Source organism: Semicossyphus pulcher, unplaced genomic scaffold (assembly GCF_022749685.1).
Source record: "Semicossyphus pulcher isolate SPU_LCO1_2020_fin unplaced genomic scaffold, fSemPul1.0.p SCAF_13, whole genome shotgun sequence".
In the NCBI taxonomy this organism is placed as follows: domain Eukaryota; kingdom Metazoa; phylum Chordata; class Actinopteri; order Labriformes; family Labridae; genus Semicossyphus; species Semicossyphus pulcher.
The window spans coordinates 4562021-4580121 of NW_027211637.1; the positions used below are offsets into that span (position 1 = coordinate 4562021).

Consider the following 18101-nt stretch of genomic DNA (forward strand, 5'->3'; position numbering starts at 1 on the left):
CTTTTTCAATCCATCAATATTTCCACATGTAGGTGAAGCCTGATGAGTTAGCAATTGCTAAGGGGTCACCAGTTATGCGTAGTTATCTCTGCTTCAATGTAGGCGAGTTCCAGTACAGCCTGCTGCCCCAGCCTACTGTTAAAGGGATAGGCACTTTGTTTTTATTTTCAAAGTGGGATTGTATGAGGTACCTATCAATAGAAAGTGTACTATATACAGTAGATAACAGTCAGCATGGCCCCTTTTAGGAGAAGCTGGTCGGAGTTCCTGCAAAGAAGCTCAGCTATTGACCTCTGCAGATGGGGCCATGACTTTTGCCACTTAAAAGAGTCCTACATATAAAAGAACATTTCCGTTTTAGTGTACGCTGTAGTTTTTATTTTTGTTACTGTTTCAACTTGACATAACACAGCCCCTTCCCTTGATACCACTATACTATTCTTCTTAATAACTTTTTCAGGGACAGCTTATTTTAGTAACATTTCTGAAAATACCCAGGAGTTAGGTGGAAAGGCTCATCTTTATTTGTTGTCCAAAGGCCAGTAGTTGAAAGCACAAACATTGACAATTAAAGCAATGACAAAAATATCAGTGATAAAAGTGGTGACAATATGAAGAGGAGACAAACAAGGGTTTGGTGAGGATGCATCATTGTTGACTGAAAGGAGATATGCTATTAACCCAATTTCTATTTCCTTTTAAACAATAAAACATACATAACTTAAAACATATATAAACACACTACTGTTGGGCTGTCAACAAATATTCTAAATTCGAATATATAACCGAATTGTAAAAAAAACAAACGGATATTCAGATATTAAAATTAACAAAAAATCAGCACTACGTTAGCTGTCTCGCGAGCTCTAGCATGTTCTTGTATGTCCTCTTGGTTACAGAGTGTCTTTGAATGCATCACAACCTCACTTTACACAATGATACGTTAATAATAGTCTAGCTGAAACGAGCTACTACAACAACCATGTGGCGTGTGGTCATGATGGTGGAGAATTTAAATCCCAGCCTGGCTGGAGAGAGAGAGAGAGATTCTCACCCCCCAGCATAACAGGTAGGTAAAGGTATGTAGAAGTTTATGTTTTAATAGATATACCTGTCACAGCACAGCTCTGAATGTCCATTTTACCGTAACTATATAGTTACTTTATTTGTTTATTTTGCAAGGTATAGGAAGCCTATGTTTATCTTTTGAAAGGCATGTCTATGTTTAAAGCTTTGCAAGCAAGTTTGTCTCTCGGTGTATTGGGATGCCCGCTTGTAGACATATTGTGCAAAAATAGATACTCGAATACGGTTTTATTTAGAAGGAATAATCAAATGTCAGTTTTGACAGCGCTACTAGTGTCTCTAGTGTCATGTATTGCAGCCTATGTATACTCATGACAGGCACTTATATCATTGTACATTTTACTTAGTTATTTTTGTCTTTTTTATTATTAATCATTTTTCTTTGCTTTTGTTAATTTATTGTTTTTTTGAAAGTTATTATAAATATTGTAAATGTGCATTAATGTTGGATTGTATAATTGTCATGTATCTACATATGGCACTTGTAATAATGTTGATAGTCTGATAGTCAAAGTAAATTGTGTAATTTCCTCTACAATAAAGAATAACTTAGAAAACTGGTGTTCAGTAACTTTTACAATTTGGAAAAAAATAAAATTCCGAGACTTATTTGACAGAGAAATGCAAACAGAGAGAAAGAATGATAGGGAAGTTATTGAGGCTGTTATCATGCTCCATTGAGTTGGGTATTTCTGAGTGCTACAGGTTGCAGGCTTCTTTCTCTTTTCACGTTCTTCTTCTTTCATTTTTACGCACACACGTATTTGCACACACACACACACAGAGGACAGTATGCTCTATGGTTCTGTCAAACCCCGGAGTGCTGGCAGCCAAAATCACTGTTTTGCTCCAAGGATTAAACTGTGGATTAACTCATAGCACGCACACACACATAGATGCACATATACACACACATTTATACAGAATGACACAAAGCGTGGAGCCAGAGGGAGGTGTCAAGTCACCCACATCATATTTTACAGTAGCTTTGTTCTACAGCTCTGCACTGAGAGAAACTTCACTCCAACAGTTTAGAACACAAAACCAGAGTCTGTCGGAAGTTTCTGACTGATTACTCAACAGAACACGGTGCTGTCTGCTGTGTTCAATGTCCACAATCTGCCTCTCTATTAGAAACACTGTGCCAGGCTCTCTGCCTTCTGAATGTCATTAATTAAAGACAATTCGCACACTAATTGTAACGGCAATGGCTCTAGCATTTGTATTCAGTGCCACTTGTTTAAAGGCAAACAAAGAATATCTTGCCGATGAGGGACATATTTTGTCATTGAGTACAACATTTAAAAAAAACACCAAGAACAGGATGAGTCATAAACATTTTTTATGTCTTCTGGAAAATAACAATAGGAAAGACATAGATACTGTCTATTCTCAAAGACAATACCTCTTGTCTTTCAGAATATGTCCCTCCTGTTGTTATTTGTCATTGTGGGGCCAGATCAGAATCAGAATCAGAGATACTTTATTTATCCCCGGGGGGGAATTCGGGCGTTACAGTTGCTCTGATGCAGAGAGAAGCATGAAGAAATATAGGGCATAAAAATAGAAGTAAGAATAATGTCAAATATTTGCAGTATATATACAATAAAATAAGAAATAAAGATAAAGGATCTAAGGTGATTTAAATATGAATGCCAAAAATTAAATATAATTGTCAGGGTAAAGTTAAATACAAAATAAGAGTTACGATCAAAAGAGTTATTAACCAATGAACAGTTTAAAGCAGTACTTGATGATGAGACGCAGGGCAACAGGTCTATCGGCAACAAGGCTCTCTGTACTCCTCTGTTCCAGTCACAACTAAAGCGTTACCATAGCAACTCCAAGTACGACCGCAATTTAAGCTATCTCAAACAATCTAATACAAATGCTGCTCACTGACAAATTTCTCAAACATGTTTTTAGTTTATAATCTATTATTTTTACCTGACAGATGTTCTCCACACAATCACTTACTAGAGTAATGTTCCTTCTCCTCGGTCCACTGCGCTTGGATGGCCGCCATTGCTAAGAACATTTTTCAGGCCAGAGAGACCACATGACCCAAAATCTGGGCTGTGATTGGAGCATGTCTGTTGTAATTCTGTACGTTGACCACAAGAGGTCGCCTCTGATCAGAGGAGGTTGACCTTTTTCAATTTAAAAGTGTACAGTCAACATTGAACATTGACGATGTCTGTTGATGTAAAAGTTGATACGTGTATCACCACCTGAAGAGTTCAGTGTAACAGTTGAGAATATGTGTCTTGGTGTCAGTATAAATACTGTGGTATCGCTGACAATCAGCTCAAGCGACTGTAATAAAAAAAATTAAAAAAACAAAAACACTCTTTGGTTTTTATGGGAACTTTATCTGAAATTAAGATAAAGGTATTTTATGCTTTTAAAGTTCTGCTCTCCTATTTGATAGGACGACGGGTTTCTTCCTTTTTTGTTGTTTGTTAGCGAATAGCCTGCAGCCTGCAGGCATGCTGTGCAGATTGTGCAGATTTAGTGCCAATTTGATCACTTTCACCTGGAGAATGTTTCTTATAAATTTACAACTATTTTAATTTTTCTCTGCATATTGCCCTCCTTTCTCTGCTTTCTAATTTAGTTGTTTTATTCTCAACTACAATGGCCAGAATACTTCCAACAGCGAATGCAATGTTCTTATTGAATGTGGTCCCTGTTTCAGTCATCATCACCCAACTAAATGTATAAGTGTAAAAATCAGGGTGGAATATTTCCTGTGAGAAACCTTGTAATGCAATTAAACTTGTCAAGCACCTTTCTCACACATTCAGTTCGTCATTTTATACCCACAGACACTAAGTTACATGAGTTCATTATAATTAGGTTCTATGCAACTAACAGTAATTGTTTATTGGCCTCCGCAGCAGGTGATGGCAATTATAGTTTAGGTAGCACTACATACAAGCCACCTACAACATCTATTGTCACATGAGTCTGGAGTCTGAGATAAAAATGAGTTTTATCCAAACTTTTCTGATTACCAAACAATCACGTGGTTGACGTCATATTGATGTGAACCACACTGTAGCCACTAGTATACAGGTCAACATGAAGTACACCCTATTTATTATGTATCCTTTGTACCAAACACACAGACACACACTTTTCCTCACACCTTAATCCACTCATTAAAGTGACACTACTGAGTTGCCCAGACGTTAGGGTTAGATAACATAATAAATGAGATCCTAATCCACTCCCTTAAACCTGTAAAAGTCCTATATAATTGGCCATATAGGTAACAACATACAGAAAGCTTGGGTCGTTTTATCTTCTCTGATAAGACACGCATGGATTTAGAACCCCCCCTTTTCCCCTCCTCATACACACACACACACACACACACACACACACACACACACACACACACACACACACACACACACACACACACACACACACACACACACACACACACACACACACACACACACACACACACACACACATTCCATCACAATGAGCATGTGTAGAGGATTAGCAGAATTGCTCTACAATATTCCCCAGAGGTAAGATCACCTGGTGTTCAGCATCCGCACAAATCAAGAACACAAAGGTATTGCTTTAAATCTGATTGTAATCGTGATATCATAACACTAAGCCACTGATTACAGCATCCAGTCGCTACAGATTACAATGTGGAGGCCATATTAACTACAGGGCTGGAACACAATGGGTTGTGTACATGTGCATGAGTATTGGGGGGCAAACCCAAATCCCCATTATCATCAGGCTCTAAAGTGAAGTGCAGGGCTTTATGTGTATAAGTAGTCAGCAGCTTATCCTTTAGTCTGTGCAGAATATGTACGTAATTTGGTTGATTTTTTCATAATCCACTCAAAGGAAATCCTAGCCAAACATTTTTTTAACATGTAACGCTCTCCTAAAGTTCAAACTTAAAGCTTCCAGTTAATTCAGGTAAGAGTTACATATCAAGGAAACGGTGTTATTCATTGTATTTTGCTCATTTATGCAACATCCAATAACTGAACTGCCTGTAAACGTTTTTTATTTCTGATTACTCAAAACTTGCCTTTTCTTTTTTGCAGTGCTGGCCATCATCTCAGTTGATTTTACAAACAGAGCTCACAAAAGTAACTGCTAAGAACATGACGACATTGCAACAAAGATGTCAGACAAGCCAAGAAACACAAACTGTCACATAGCAAGATGGTTTATAAACGAGCCAACAGTTATGCCACATTTTTAGGCGGGAAAAAACATGAGGAAATTTTGTGGTTTCATGGTGGTAAAATGTGACGCAAGATAGACAGGCAGATGATACAGCCTTAGAAGTACTGACGCATCACCTGTAAGCTTTGGGCAGAGAGTGAGATTTCATGTATAAGCTGTGAACATGAGTTTCCTTCACAGGGTGGCTAAGATCACCCCAATCTCGGATCCCATCGGCTATAGTCTGACGACGATATAGCCTTTCAGTCTTACTCCCTATAAACTCATGAGGTAAATGAACAAATGTTTTTAAGTGCTACTCATGGAGTGTCTCGAGATAACTTTGGTTATGATTTGACGCCATACAAATAGAGTTTGATTTGATTGATTGATTAAGCCTGGTGTTAGGCATCCTCATCCATACATGCATCTTTCAGTTACCTGTACTGAGAGAACCTTGTTTACTTTTGTGACACAAAATCTAACAGCAAGCTCAGGCCTGGTCTCTAATTTGAATTGCAGCTGGATGTTTTACAGACTGTAGGGGCCATAATTAGCTACCCTTTCCCTCGTTGTGGCTCATTACAAGTCCACTGTGAGCAGCGAGGATGGTGGAAAAGAGTATTGTTAAATTCAGCTTAATTAAAGCAGCCAATTAAAGCACTTATCACATTAGTCAGGTGTGCTCTAGAGAACATTTGCATTTAACTGGTTAAAAAATGAGGAAAAGAGCAGATCACTATCTATCGCTGCTTATTAGTCCTGTGTGTGCGTGTCCATGTACATGTGGGAATTTGTGGGTGGGTGTCAGAGGCCCCAGGGAATAATATCTCTTCACTTTGGAACTGCAAATTAGTTTGTGCGCGTGTGTCTCTGCATGTGTGTATGTGCATGTCTTACTTCACGGTTTCTTCAGTCTGGGAGGCAGCTTGGTGGAATTGCTCCTTGCTCTGTTTGTATCTTTCCAAATTCTGCAGACACACAGGAGGACGACACAGGAAGACAAAAACAGAAAGCATATTAGAGGTTTTTCCCCAAGTTTTTAAGGAGTGCATTTGTGTGGTTTCTTTTATTTTCTATAGTTAGTAAGTGTGTTTGTAAGTGGATGAAAAAGCTGTGTTTTAATTCAACATTCATTCAAAGTTTTGTATAGTGACAGCAATAGGTCAATTTAACAAAATTGGGGTACTACTTATAAGCCATACCATAATCATTTTTCCTTAACCTCACCAAGTAGTTTGGGTGCTAAAACTTAACCAAATCCTAACTGATTCTGTGTTTTTGTGGTATATATGGACATATGTAAGTAGAACATGTGACCTGCCATTGGTAGTGACACTATTTTACCTGCAGGATTTAAAATAGGGTGAAACAAACAACATATGTGGGTGTAAGGATTTGAAGACGTGTTGGCATGATCCCAATGGGCAGTTTCATGCAGTAGAACTTTTTCTTCAGTTTTGTGCCCATAAAAACAACATGTGAGATGTTTAAAAAAAAGTGTTTGTATCTGACACTATCCACAAATAGTTTGACTTGTCCTGGTTGGCAGTTAGTAAAAGAGGCATGAAAGGCATGGGAACATCTTCAGTAAAAAAACAAAACATGAAACATTCTGTAAAAACATGTCTAATCAAATTTAAAAGAACAGTTGAAAGTAACAGTTTGGCAATTTGTAATCACTCTCGTATCCATCTCTCAAGTAAGAAGCGACAGCCAGTAACAGGTTAGCTTGGTGCTTGTATGAAGACAGCAAACAGGAGGAAACAGCTCACATGGTTTAGTCTAAAGGTAACAAAGCAAAGCTCCAAGCACCATTAAAACCACAACTTGTTGTTTTGATACTTCATTTTCTAAACAGGTTAAAGAAAAGAGATGGAACATGTTCACTGGTGAGCTCCTGAGGTGGTGTGAAGTGTACTTGACATAGCCTTATTTTAACGTTTGTTGTCTTTATGCTCAAACTAAGCTAACCCGCTCCTGGAAATAGCTTTACACCTAACAGAGAGATATGATGGTAAATTTAAACAAACTCTTCCTTATACTTCCTGGAAAACTAAGTGAATTCTTATTTTTTCACAGCACAGCTTTAATGGGAGACTTCATCATGTACTGTGAACATACAAACAACAAACTAACCACTAAATCCATCCCAAATTTAGAAGTAATCCCATCCTTCTGTCTCTCCTATCATATAGCCCGTCCTTTCCAAAACTCGTTCCATTGGTTTAAAATATCCCCACATATTACACGATGATGTCTTTCCCATTATGCATTTCTCCATGTTTTTTTTCCTTCATCCCAAGCAGTTCCTCCATTGTCTTTCTACTTTGTTCGTTCCAGACTTTTTAAGAAATAAACCTCTTTGTGAGCCAACCAAGCACCTGAACCACAAAGGAAAGACCCAGCACAAATTCCCATTCTCATTCTTTTTTTAACCCAAAGGTACCGCATGAAAGACAAGTTTTTAAGTTGCATGTTCAACCATTGAAAAGCGGAGATTCCAGCCCTCTTCTGGAGAAACTAGAGCTCTTTAATAATGAGTTGCGTTATTCATGCATTTTTTAAGAAATCGTGATATTGCAGCTTGCCCGGTGAGCACCAAACTCCAAGCAAGCAGGCAGTGGTATTATGATAAAACAAGCAGCTAATCCACAACAACTGCAGCCTTTCCTTTTGCTGATCCTCCTTAGGCCTCCCAGCTTCCAGCATCTCCCCCAAATATTTAAGCAGCAAACTGTACCAGCTGGGGAGGGAAGGATGACAGGGGAAGAAAAAAGAAAAAGCTAGAAATGAGGTAAGAGGAAAGTCGGGAAAGAGAAGCAGCAAAAGGCAGAGCGATAATAGTCAAGAGGAGAGGGAAAGAAGAGAGTGTGAGTGCATGTGTATATGTAAGAAGGTATGTAAGATACAAAAAGAGTTCTGCAACAGATGTATTGTAGCTCATACAGAGATGCTTAAATCTTAATGTATTTAAAGTCGAGCTGAAACGGCATTTCGAGAGTATCTAGCTTCCGTAACGTATTTCCGAGTGAAACAGGACGTGCAGGCGGGACATATCATTAGAGGGATTTGATTTGATCGTTGAGAAGTGGGCGTAGACAGACGTTCTCCACAGCGCAGTAGCTAGCTAACTGACCGAGCGTTCTTGCTGCTCTGCAGCTAAATGTTGGAGATTGATTGGTTGAAATTGTTTGGTGCTAACTTACATAAGCACGCGTGAAATTTAGTTTTACCGGAAGAAAAAATGATCGGATTTTGATATAAGAATATGAAGAAATGGATTTTCTGTATTTTTTTTGGCCTATATTGTCAAATAGATGCACAATATTACCGGGGATGTGATCTGAAAGGATTAAAATGACATTTTTCATTTCACCTCGACTTTAAGAAAAGCTATGGATGCCTTCTTGTGGCTGAAATAACATTTAAATGTCACAAAGTGTTCCTCTTCGGGACAAAGCAGTGAGAGTGAAAGCATCCTGCTCCAGTAACCGTCCTGTTCACGACAGGACTTCTGTTTGACTCGCTAAAAAACTGTCTTAAAATTACACACAGTTGTATTAAATGCCACAGCCAAAGTTGGACCATGAGATATTTTGAAACTGTGCTGTTAATAATAAATACTGTTGGCTACCAACATGAATATATTTAGACAGATGGGACTTTAAGCCACGACGTTCAGTCCAAATGCGTGTGTGTGAAGAAAAGAGTTGCACTCAGAAAGGAAAATTTAGCTTTTTTAAGTCAAGAATAGTCAAAATGACTTATTGGTTTAAAAAGAAGTAAAATTGCTCCAGTTGGTTGCGTCAACCAGCAGCTGTGTAACGGGCTGTAAGGCTGCAAAGTAATCTTTCAGGTCAAATGCTCCCAATCAAAGTATATTCTCTAAAAGTGTTTTTAGCGACTGACAGGCTCAGATTGTTCTTAAATCAGTCTGACAACATTATAGAAAGAATTGCCACAGGAACAGGATCCTTTTGTTATCCAGAAACAGCTGTAAGATGCATCTCTCTTCAAAGCAACCAGACTCCCTCGACTAAAACAGTCATTTTAAGTCTTAGAACAAAAGAGTTGCCCGTCTACCTCTGCCTCCATCAGTTAGTTTGTAATGTAATACTTGTACATTACTTGCGTCAGTGTTGCCATGTCATTTCCTTTTTTCTGGATGTGAGCATGCTTACATGATTTTGGCTTCTCACCCCAGGATTGCCCACACACTCCAGGATCAGTTCCAGTGTGTATATTTACAGTCTGAGGCTTGTATTAAAAATATAAAAGTCTAAAAACATGCAATCAAAGTCGCTTTACAATAAATGATGCTTTTATCTTACTCAAAAGGACAAAGGGATAAGTGTGTGTGAATTAAGGGGTGCTTGCTGGGTTTCTGATCGAGCAGCTGGCATGTGCAGTGTATCTTACCACCATGTCACTATGCCCTTCTTCCTTCTGCTCAACATTTTCCCTTTTCCACTACTTTACACAAATCGTATTCACATATATATAAACTACATACACTTATCTGCAGACGACTCATTCCATCATTCATCGTTCCTTCGCTGTCCTCTGTGATAGCTAAACTCTTACTAGTGAACTATGTTTGCCATTACCAAAGAAGGAGTTTACCACATTCCTGCAAAATAGTTCCAGCATTTCTGCTAAAATATTTGGAGCCTCTTACAAAATAGAATATAAATCCTTATTATTTCAATAATACCTGCCCCTTTGTCTTTTTTCTTTTACCCTTTAGGCTCAGTATCTACCACGCTCCCAATCCATATCTGCATTCATGCGATGCCTTTGAGATTCTTAAATCTTACTGGCTGGATGCTGTGGATCAACATTTAGAATTTGTTTGTGTTTTTATATAAATATAACTGTGAAATACACTTATTGGTAAATAATGTCAATATTACCACCAGCATTGGTGAGTGTCACCAAAATACAGCCATTTAGTTATTAAGTTTACAGCTCAGAACATTTGCTTAGGGGGAGTACCTCTTTTTACTTATACATTGTCCCTGACGAATAAAACAAATACTTTAATAGCCAACAGCAGCTTGATTGAGTAGCAGATAGGGGATGACGTATCTTCCACAAGGACATCTACATCACTGAACACAATGTGTGAGAACTGACTGACAGTATTTTGTGCTGCTAAACCTGAGTCACTAGGTTTCCCTTTCTTCTTATTTTGCTCAGACCACTGTTGTTGATTTTTAGAGATGCTGATGAAAACTTATTAAACTGGTAGACTGTCAACAGACTTCTTAGCTGTACTTTAAAATCATTAGCCATCAAAAGCCAAACAGATCCTGCAGCTATCAAACCATGTTTACAACCACCCTGCGACTAGGAATACATTTCCTAGAGTTTAGTCAGGGGTTCTGTCAGTATATTGCAAACCCAGTAGCCAGCTGGTTCTCAATTCACCCCATGCTGGGCCTAAGCATCTTGGACTATTTTGAATGGATTTTAAACATTACAGTCGTGCAGCATGGTTGGAAACACAGATATGTTTGTTGGAAAGCTCACGTCAGTTGGTTTAAAAACAATCACACTATAGGAAAACAACAACAGGTCTGTGATCAGTGTTCTTTACACTCATTGTGAGTGTTGCTCAACACTTGACACCTCCAACCTTGACATGCTAATGTTACCTAGCAACCTTAGCTAGCATTCATCCCAGAGGGCAATTCAATTTTACAGACTGCCGAGTCGCATCAAAACAAAAACAAAACACACAATCTCTGCAGCATTCAGAAATAAACAACATGTCAGTGACAACAGGTCAAAGGTTGTGAACCAGAGCACGGCTGCAGACAGGCTCCATATACTCCGTTTGAGTATTCGAGACGTATGCAACTTATCATCTGAAACATTATAGCTGCTTGTCCTCATGTGTTGAACTAATAACATATTTATTACAAGACAATAGGTTGTCATGTTTTCTACACTAACTTAAGGTAGGGTCAAATGTTCTCTGTGTTACAGGTTTCTCAAATCTAAGTTGTTTTTAAAAGTCTAGTTTGCGATTCTCTACACAACTCTGTTGTCACAGATGGGTCCTAACTTAAGGCTGCCATCAGTCTGTTGATATAGTCCCCACCATATCCAACCCTATCCCCTGGACACAAGAGGCTACTTACTACCACGCTTAATTACTTTCCTGGTTAAAAAGAAAACCCCTTCTTCTGTGCATAGAGATGGTCAGAGTTTACAGCTAGCTCAAAAGCAATTTTGTAAATGTGTTTTTACTGTTTATTTCCATTGCTTTTGGCTCATCAAAACAATGCAATTCTGAAAAAAGGTCAAACTGTATTTGAAACAAAAGAAGACTTGTTAGCTTAAATCAGGATATTCAGCCTCTCACACATGGACAGGTGGTTCTATCCTGACTGGAATTCAGTGCCTTGTCATAAAAGCACAGCAGATTAAGAAAGTTCATAGATACTTGCCGTAGAGGAAATGGTCTAATTTCCGCAGTCATGACAAACATTGGTCGATGGTAGGTGGAAAAAAATAAATCCCTCTCTCTCACACACACACAGACAGGTTGCTCTTTGATCTAACAGTTAAAGGAAGACTCTTTTAACCCACACACACTCCCACTTTACCTAACCTTTAGGTCTGATCTAACAGTGGCAGTGGCATTCACTGAACTACACAAAAGAGTTGTCTGTGGTGTCACAACATTGACCCTGGGCTCTGTGGGACCATGTGTGTGTCCACTGTGTGTCATATTATATGTCCTATATGCTTCAATGTGTCCATGTCCTACTTAAGCATTCCTCTTTTATGTGTATGACTTATATTCTTCTCCTGAACTGTAGCCACTGAAGGGTCACAGAAGTCACTAATGGACCACCTCGTCAGCTAAACGTTCTGACCAACCACTCTGCAAACATTATCTGGGACCCTTCAGCAATATGCATGTTGGTATCCGCTCTAATGTCATGGCTATAGCCTCCTATTTAGCATCAGATATGAGACTGGTATCAGTTTTCACAACAAACTCTTGCAACAAAGCAAATAAGCGTAAAATGTAACTCTGCTGAGCAAAACCAACAACTGTATCAGACAAAATCCTGCCACAAACAATCTCAGACTTTCAACAGCTTATCACTTTAGCTTTCTATCTCCTTCTTACAAGCTAGGATACACTGAATTGAACCTTTTTGAATAAGTTACCAACCATCAGGCAAAACAAGCACCTGTAATACCAATTTTCCAAAAGGTTAGCTTATAAACTAATTCTCTTCAAACATCAACTCGATGGAAACCTTCCTGTAAGTTGGTTTTATGTTATCTGATGGTCCTTATTCATGAAAACCCCTGCAACAATACACTGTCTGTCCTGAGCACTTAAACTCATGTTTCCATCTCAAGTTATTAAACATTATGTCTTGGTGCCCCTGCCGGCTCAGTATGAATACACCACATGTACAGCCCGCCCACCTAGAGGTTTAAGAGCTTAAGAACAATTTGTGCTGCTTCCCTAAAGAATCTTTTCATCCTTTCAGTGATAAAAAATAGGATAAATTTCAAGGTCAGTTTGGCAATGCTTTCTGAATGCAGCAAGGGATTACTTTGGCATTTAACTTAAATGTATAAGTAGGATTTTCCTAGAAAAACAAAATATAGACTTTTACAAATCTAATATAAATCATCACTTATGGGCCTCTATACATGTGTGTTGGTGAGTGTGTGTGTGCAGACCCTTGTGAGACCCTTCCCTGTGCATCTATGCAAGACCGGTGAATATGGCAAAAGAGCGATGCAGAGTTGGCCTTCTTTCTGTTGGACAGGTAGGTGCCTCAAACCGGCTAGGACAAGCTGCTAGCACAGTAACCGGCGGTTAGTATGCTAGTGTAACGGTAACTGTGATGCTGCATGGTGTTAGCTCGGCGGGGTGGGCGTGTTCTCGCACGAGAGAGTGAGAGTGAGCTTCATGAGCCCAGGAGGAGGGGCCTCTTGGGTTGTTGACAAAATACAAGGAAAATCCTACTTATTATACCTTTAAAGGCAAGTGTTTGAAAGAGAAAATGTTCTTTAAATGCATAGTAGCTGAGTTAATAGGTATCTGATCTGCGCAATTTGGTCGAGCCCACCCTCCTGACCCTTTCAAAAGCCAAAATACACATTAAAACATTCACAAGCAAAAATCCTAGACTAAAAATAAAAGCACTTCAAAAGCATTTATCCCCATGTGTTTACAAGTTCTGTCTCACCGCTCATCATATATTTCTGTATTTATCTCGACACTTTGTTCTTAGATTAAATGTAGCTGGTTAGATTTGTTTACAACTCTTTAGGAATGTACACAAGCACTTTTCTTAGTCGAGCAAAATAATGAGGCAACTCCAATGTAAGCTGCAATTCTGCAGTGTTTAGTAATGTTACAAAACTCATATCTTCATCTCCAGATGGGTGCAGCCTCTGTGGAAATACCACTAACAAGCTAAACTAATAAGCAGACTCAAAGCTCTTGCTGCAGCATATTGAGCAGATAGCTTTACACAGGATGAAAGTGTTAAACTCTGACTCGGGCTACATGAGGCCCCCGAGTGTGTGCATTTCCATAAAAAAGTGCAGCACAGCAAAAAAGTGAGTTTTTAACAAAGTATTTAAACAAACTTCTGATTAGAGGGGGCCATCGTGTTAGGCATACAGTATGTTGTCAAAGTGTGTCTATAAATATATATGTGTGTGTTCTGGTGTATATACTGTACAGTATGTGTGTTTCGTTCAAGCCAGCTTAAATAAAGTCCTCTGTCAGTCTGTTTGGACAGAAAAAAGGTACTGCCACCGGCAATACGTGCAGTAAAGCGCCTGTGTGTTCGTGTATAGTGTGCAGATTTTTCTGGTGCAGTACGTGCAGGCCCCTGCTGACAGGGTGTCAAGAAACCTGTCAGACTTTGAGGAGGATTATTATCTCCTTCTGTACGCTCTATTTCCACCAGCTTCAAAGTATACTCTGAAAAGAGTGTGTGAGGGAGTGAGAGACCAAGACAGGTAGTGAGAAAGCAAACACAGAAGACAAAAGAAGAATCAGACAGATACTATGTAAAGCCAAAGGTGCCAAAGGTGCACGTGGAACCATAGACTGTGTAAGAACATGACTTAGTCACTGTGATGACAAATAGGTTGGTGGACCACACCAGATTATAAAGCCTCAAGCTTGGCATTTTTGCCGTAGCCGTCGAAAAAGAGTCTTAATAAACTCTGATTCAAACATATTTCATTAGTTTCCCGTTTTAGTTTCCATGATTTTTTTCCAGCCTGATTTCTTAAAAAAAAGTGTCAAACAATAATTTCTATCCAGATTGTTTAACAGGTGTTTGACTGCTGCTAAAACTGCCAACTTTCTTTTTGCCAAAAAGTCATATTGTTAAATTTTTCTTTACATCCCAATCCAGGACGTATGTTAATGCAAAGGGTGACATAACATTAGCATAAGCCTTACTCAGTTTAACTTGACTCATCTTGGATCAGTTCAGCTGCGCAGTTTGAAAAAAGTAAACCTCAAGCACTGCGAACATTTGAGCAGTCAAACAGATTAAAACCACGGCATTAAGAGGCTTCTGGTGCCTTCTGCAAACACACTGATCCCGCAGATAGACACAGAAATCTCACATTTACATATACAGTACACCTGAATATACAGTATGCACTCACATCTCTCTCTCTCTCCTTCTGTCTCTGCTGCACAGACACACACATACCAACACATGAAGGTCTTTCTGCAAACATCCTAAGCCCAACAGCAAACACAGCTTGTGCCACCCGTGTGTCAGCCTGCCAGTCTTCTGCTCCCTCTGCAAACCCAACCAGTTATTAATGAAACTAACTCAAATAGCCAGGAATGTGACACCAGGACCTGAGTGTGTTTCAAATCTGTGTACAGACCTTTCATCTAGGTAAAACATGTTTGTTTAGGCTGACTGCATGGTGATTACAATACAGATTTTGGTGATGTGAGCCATTTTTTTTGTTTCTCTGTCATTTAAAGTTGACAGCTGCAGGGTCCTTGGAGAGGGGACGAGGGGAAGGAAGGAGAGGCAGAGGGGAACAGGAAAGGAAGACAGAAAAAAAGAGCCCTTTCTTGTCTTCTCTTGAGCAGGACAGGATTGGACATGCTATGACTAAAAAGCCTAACCAAACAGAAAAAAGCTTATTGCGCGAGTCAGTGGCCACCAAGAACTCTATCCGCTTATGGTAGCTTACAGCAGTCACTAAACATAACCTCTACTAACCATGCAGAAACACACACACATAAAATACTTCTTTTCTTTTACCAGCTGGTCCAACCATCAGAGATTACTCAAAACTTTGAGATTTGAAATGTTCTTAACTTTCTAATTGCAGTTAAAAACACACAAATATTTCACAAAATGTAACAAAAAGCAAATAAAGACTGATTGAGTATATAACGTCTACCCTCGGCAACAAACGGGAAAACTTTATGTGTTGTGATGGCACTCAGTTGCCCCATGTGACTCCAATTCCCTTTGCAGGACAGGCTTGAATTAGCCAAATTAAACAGAACATAATACTAAGATTTTACATATTATGTCCTATAAAGGTCTTTTCCATCTGAGAACTAGAGGAGGGCTTCCCCCAGAGAACCCGTGTAAAGGTCCTTCTTGTGTGGCGGCCTGGTGAGGCTGAGACTTAACTCGAGCCCAGCAGCTTCCACACCTTCTCTGCCTGGTAAATGTCAGACAGATGAAAGGGAAAGAAGGGCTTACGAGGGCTCTCTGGAGATGCTCAGGCTGGCTGGAATCTGTGTTCCTCTTTGAATCACATTTACAGACACGCCTTGTGCAGTGCTTTTCCTACAGGGTTTTTGTGTGCAATGTAATAGCCATCTTATTCAGGTGTAGCAGCCATAACAGTCGATGTATAAGACGCACTTTTAATATATATTTTTTCATCCGAAAAGTGGGCTGCGTCCTGTGCACCAGTGCGATCAATAAACCAGTATTGAATGCAGAGAGAGGTATGTTAATGTGTTACGGTATTTTACCCAGACAATGGAGCTACAATCTAGCTAAAGTTGTCTGTTATTAATGATTATTTTGACGTCACATCTACGCATTAAATGCTGCACTGCTGTTTTGTGTTTTCCTCGCTGTTTTAAGCGAGGAAATCTAACTTGACTGTTGCTAACGCATTCATCATGGACATGGACCGTCATGATCGCCATTGCAGCCGTCACCCTCACAACAATCAATGTTACCGCGGGCTGCCAGCAACCGCTAGCTACAGCACCGGCAGCTAGCAGGATTGCAAACTCGACATGCTGAAAACAGTGTGAAATAACTTACACACGTTTTTATTAATAAATAGGTATAGAAAACATTTTTGCCTCTGGGATACCCTCAAAAACAGACTGGGTCTTATATTCCAGTGTGACTTATATTCCGGATTTTAGTAGTTTAAAGGTAGTTTAAATTTATTGAAGACATGTTTGTATATTCATGGGCTACAATGTTTTACAATGAGGAAGTGTTGTAAAAATTGTCCAGGTTAAATGTGCCGTTTGTAATTCTGACTTTGCTCCTGGCTCATCTTAGCTCTGTGGCGCTAAACACGGTTGTACAGTGGCTGCCTCAAGTCTGTAGTGCAGCGTCTGAGTAAGTTTGCACAAATCACATGCGCATGTGTATGTTTGCACATGGAAAAACTTAATGTCCTTGTGCCTGCAATTTTGTGATTGTACAATAGTGTGTGTATTTTTGGGGGTCTGTGGAAACTGTGTGTGTTTATGCATGTAATTTTGTGTGTACAGTACGTGTTACTTTGGAAATGTGTGGAATACTCCAATGAAGTTTGTCTGTGTGTGTGTGTGTGTGTTAATGTACCCTCTTCTCCAGTAGTGCCAGCTGCTCCTTGTAGAAAGCATCCAATGCTTTCAGCTGTGAATCTTTCTTCTGTAGCTGCTGAGCCTGCAAGAGCACACAAACAGAGGAGGGGATTAGACACTGCGTTATGTTGTGTTTTCTAACTATAAGTTCAGAGATTGGTGAATCATAATGCTGACTTTGGTTTTGTGTTTTTTTAATTATAAGGAATAACAGAATTTAAATTCCAGGGTTGTTCCCGAGTTGGGGGTGAGACCCCGGTGATCGGCCTCAGATATCTTTTAGTTAAGATCATATGTAATGAGTTTGCTAATAACTGAGCTCGACCCCTTTGACCTCTTCCCATCTATATTAACCTGACATTATACAGTATGGCATGCAAAAGGGGACAGTTTTATTAAAGAAAAAATTAATGAAGCCAGTGTGGATCAGCAAAAGACAAAATGCAGAGCACACATGCAGCACATGCATATACAACATTGATAAATGCATGGTGTACAGATCAGTGTTAGAAAACATTCATTAAACCAATGCTGTATGAAAATGCCACATAAACGAAGCAAACCTTCAGACCTTCAAAGAGTTTAGGTGTCGTACAGTAAATCCATTGTAAAAGACATTAACAAATAGGCTTTTTAATTAGCTTTATATGTCTGTCTCTGTGTGTCAGCCGCCCTGTGACTGACTGGCGATTAGTCCAGGGTGTAGCTGCCTCTCTCCCAATGAAGGCTGGGATAGGCTCCAGCCCCTCCGGGATCCTGAACAGGATAAGCGGTATAGATAACAAGATAACAGATGGATGGAGAAGGAGCTTGTAGTATCAATCACCAATGCATTCAAAATAGATTTTGACCTCTTTCTGATGACCTGTCTTACAGCGATCTTCATTAACAAGCCGGTATCTGGCCCAATATTGACAATTAAAAATCGTTTTGTACA

The 18101-nt window shown here is 39.3% G+C and overlaps 1 protein-coding gene across 2 annotated transcripts in view; it reads right to left on the bottom strand.

Moving 5' to 3' along the window:
- The window catches only part of chchd6a (coiled-coil-helix-coiled-coil-helix domain containing 6a), an 83709-nt gene that overhangs the window by 34739 nt on the left and 30869 nt on the right, over positions 1–18101 (bottom strand). For both annotated transcript variants that reach the window (XM_069660298.1, XM_069660297.1), the window contains 2 exons: positions 17163–17246; positions 6196–6266 (listed from right to left, as the gene is read on the bottom strand). In XM_069660298.1, the coding sequence (XP_069516399.1) occupies positions 6196–6266; positions 17163–17246 (155 nt within the window). The remainder of the gene's footprint in view (positions 1–6195; positions 6267–17162; positions 17247–18101) is intronic.